The 3,857-nt window shown below is 52.9% G+C and overlaps 1 protein-coding gene across 1 annotated transcript; it reads left to right on the top strand.

Annotated features, from left to right (window-relative positions):
- The first annotated feature begins 1,247 nt into the window (after window positions 1-1,247).
- LOC141734825 (olfactory receptor 14A16-like) lies at window positions 1,248-2,365 on the top strand. Its single transcript, XM_074567013.1, has one exon. The coding sequence runs from the start codon at window positions 1,284-1,286 to the stop codon at window positions 2,241-2,243; it is 960 nt and encodes a 319-aa protein (XP_074423114.1). The 5' UTR covers window positions 1,248-1,283; the 3' UTR covers window positions 2,244-2,365.
- Window positions 2,366-3,857: the final 1,492 nt, after the last annotated feature.

The following is a 3,857-nucleotide window of genomic DNA, read 5'->3' as shown; positions in this document are numbered from 1 at the left end:
GTGCTCCTGAGCAGGGATTCTCTGCTGCACTGTCAGAGGGAGAGGGCATAACGGCTGCCTTTCTTCCAGGGACGTCTGCAGGGTGTAAAGCCGGCTGTGCAGCCAGGGGTGCCCAGGGCTGTCCTTCCGAGCCGGGTCCCTGCACCCAGGGGCTGTGTGCTGGGGCAGGGACATATCTCCTGCCAGGGTCAGCTCTCGTCCAGCGCAGGGACCTCTCCATGAAGATTCTGAAGGGAAAAGCTGTGGGTGGAAGGAGCAACTGCTGTCAGGGAAGGGTCCTGCTGCATTCAAGAGGGTGCTGCATGGGTCAGGGCTGCCGACCGCTCCAGATCACCCCCAGAACACTGGCAGAGGCAGCATTTACAGAGGAAGCCCAGGGCAGGTCTACCTTAAAGATGAAGACCTTTCCGTTGTCTGTGCTACAGCTTTCTCTGAAGGGAAAAGGGAAAGCAGCTGTCTAGTTTTAATAAATCACTAAACTCTTACACTAAAGGATCAGCAGATCTGCCAGAAACCGCACAAAGTGCCTTTGCCCACCCCTCTCCCTACACACAGCACCAGCAGCACCTTTGCTTCCAGCATCGGGCTTTCTCTCCTCTCCTCCTTAGGAGCCACAAAGAGGGAGGTGCCCCTGGGCAGTGCCCAGCTGCCAGGAGGGGTCTGCAGGGCAGAGCTGAGCCCCCAGCGCGTGGGATGGGCTCTGGGAGCAGGGACAGGGAGGAGACGTGGGCACAGAGAAGCAGCTCCTGGCAGGGGCAGCTCCAGGCAGCAGAGAGCCACTCCACCCGGCTGCATCCCTCTCTGCTCCGCTGCACAGGGAAAGAGAAAGCAGATGGGAGAAACCGACTTTGAAACTGGACCCTTCCCCAAACAGTAACAATAGTCCATTTTCTTCTTCAAGGACATTGTCAGGGGGACCATTGTCCAATGGAGAGAGGTGTAAGCACAGGAGACCTGGGTGGTGCCCAGCAGGTCACTGGTGTGCAGAGCAGCTCTCCTGACTCTGCACTAGGGCACAGAGAGCACTTTTGTCCCTCAGGGCTCAGCAGTGTTCAGGCGAAAGGCAATGGGAAAGAGAAGGATTTCTGCCCCTGCAAGGAAAGTGCCCTCAGTAGCACAAAGCTGATCTCACAAAAAGGAGCCGAATTAAATTATACCAAAGGAAGAGAAGTCCCTTTGGGGAGATCTTTTCGGAAACAGAATGAGGTGGGGTCAAAGAAGTGTGCCTTAACTTGCCAAGGTCTTTCCCTCTTTCAACAGTCCCCCATGCCCAGAGTGAACAAATGTCCAACAGCAGCTCCATCACCCAGTTCCTCCTCCTGGCATTGGCAGACACACGGGAGCTGCAGCTCTTGCACTTCGGGCTCTTCCTGGGCATCTACCTGGCTGCCCTCCTGGCTAACGGCCTCATCATCGGCGCTATAGCCTGTGACCACCACCTCCACACCCCCATGTACTTCTTCCTCCTCAACCTCGCCCTCCTTGACCTGGGCTCCATCTCCACCACTGTCCCCAAAGCCATGGCCAATTCCTTCTGGGACACAAGGGCCGTCTCCTATGCAGGATGTGTTGCACAGGTCTTTTTCTTATTTTTCTGTGCTGCAACAGAGGTTTATCTTCTCACTGTCATGGCCTATGACCGCTACGTTGCCATCTGCAAACCCCTGCACTACGGGACCCTCCTGGGCAGCAGAGCTTGTGTCCACATGGCAGCAGCTGCCTGGGGCAGTGGGTTTCTCTATGCTCTCCTGCACATGGCCAATACATTTTCCCTACCCCTCTGCCAGGGCAATGCTGTGGGCCAGTTCTTCTGTGAAATCCCCCAAATCCTCAAGCTCTCCTGCTCAGATGCCTACCTCAGGGAACTTGGGCTTCTTATATTAAGTGCTTTGTTAGTTTTTGGATGTTTTGTTTTTATTGTCCTGTCCTATGTGCAGATCTTCAGGGCTGTGCTGAGGATTCCCTCTGAGCAGGGACGGCACAAAGCCTTTTCCACGTGCCTCCCTCACCTGGCCGTGGTCTCCCTCTTTATCAGTACTGGCATATTTTCTCACCTGAAGCCCCCCTCCATCTCCTCCCCATCGCTGGATCTGGTGATGGCAGTGCTGTACTCAGTGGTACCTCCAGCAGTGAACCCCCTCATCTACAGCATGAGGAACCAGGAGCTCAAGGAGTCCATTAGGAAAGTCATTTATTGGATGTTTGTCAATGTTGATAAATTTTCCATCACTGTCCACAAATGACATCTACAGTATCCCAATGCAGGCCTGTACTCTGTTTATTGTTTTTTCTTCTTTTTTTTTGTGTTTTTTTTTTATTTGCTAGCATTTCCTGTAGTGTTGTTTATGGTTATTACATTCCTAAATAATTGTTTGTATTTAGCTCATTCTCCTGAGACATGAGCCCATCTCCTTCTGTCACCTGAAACCTGTATAAATGTTTTTCTAGCGCAATTTGAAAGCTGACTCTTTTGTAGCCTCTCTCTAATACAGTGACATCTTCCCTGTGCAGTTCCTCAAGTTTTGGCTGTTCTTCCAAAGCTGATGTCAACAACAGGCCCCGATATTTCACCCCAAAAGGGCCCGAGTAAAAAGCTCTTTGTCACAGTGGAAGCTGTTAGAGAATAAGGGTTGGACTTAGGACTCATCTGTTGTTGTCTCTTGACGGTGGAGATGGTGAATGGTCACTGAGGTACTGTCATAGTGCACTGTCCCAGCGTGCGACAGGGCAGAGGACATACTCCAGGAGAAGGATCTGGAGCTGCCTGGAGAGCCTGCGAGATAGGCATGGACTGTGTGCACCTTGGGTGGTCAGTGACTGGAGCCTCACAAGGTGAGCGATTGCCCAAAGTGGAGGCGCCCAAAGGGAAAGCACTAAATCCAGGTACCTGCAAGGAAAGAAGATGGACACAGCCAACCCGACACAAACCAACTCCAAAAGGCACCAGCACCTTTACAGCCACCCCACCAAGAGCAGCACTTACACGACCATGAGCAACACAACTGGCCCCATCCTTTCCCCACTCTGTGGCTGATCTGATGGGAAGGTTGCATGAGTGGTCCATACATTCCCAGCCCTGCGTCTCTCCATTGCCCCGTGTCCTCCTCCTCCTCCTTCCAAGCCCACTTTGAATTGACCAGCAAAGCATGTACATACAGTCATACCAAAACCACACAAACAACAGTGAGCCCACTCACACAGCAAATAGCCAGGAGCAGAGTTGAGTAAATGGTGTGGTTTAACCCCAGTCAGCAGCTAAGCACCACACAGTCGCCCGCTCACTCCCCCACAGTACAATGAGGGAGAGGATCAGAAAGGTAAAAGTGAGACAACGCATGGGTTGAGATAAAGACAGTTTGACAGGTAAAGCAAATGCTGTGTGTGCAAGCAAAGGAAAATAAGGAATTCATCCCCTGCTTCCCATTGGCAGCCAGATATTTAGCACTTTCCAGGGAAGAAGGGCTCCATGATGCGTAACGGTGACTTAGGAAGATGGCAACGGCCCCCTGGGCAACGGCCTCATCATCACCACCATCACCCGTGACCACTGCCTCCACACCCCCGTGTACTTCTTCCTCCTCAACCTCTCTGTTCTTGACCTGGGCACACAGCTGGCTAATAACAACCACAGGCATGAGCATGATGTGCATGTGGTGAGATTAACCTGAGTGAGCACAAACACCGTCAGCTGTTGCTGGGGCCTCCATGAAGGCCTGTGGGGCAGACAGTGGCTAGAGGTGACTTCACTCGGAGAGTAACGTCCCCTGGGAAACCCCCTGAATGCAGCCCTGGGGTGGGCTTCCTTGACCCCAGGTCCCTGTGTCCATTCCTCACGCCATGGGGCACCTCAGAGAGGT

This window comes from Larus michahellis, chromosome 25 (genome assembly GCF_964199755.1).
Source record: "Larus michahellis chromosome 25, bLarMic1.1, whole genome shotgun sequence".
NCBI classification, from domain to species: Eukaryota; Metazoa; Chordata; class Aves; order Charadriiformes; family Laridae; genus Larus; species Larus michahellis.
The sequence above is the reverse complement of the archived record's forward strand: the minus strand, read 5'-3'. Positions and strand labels throughout refer to the sequence as shown.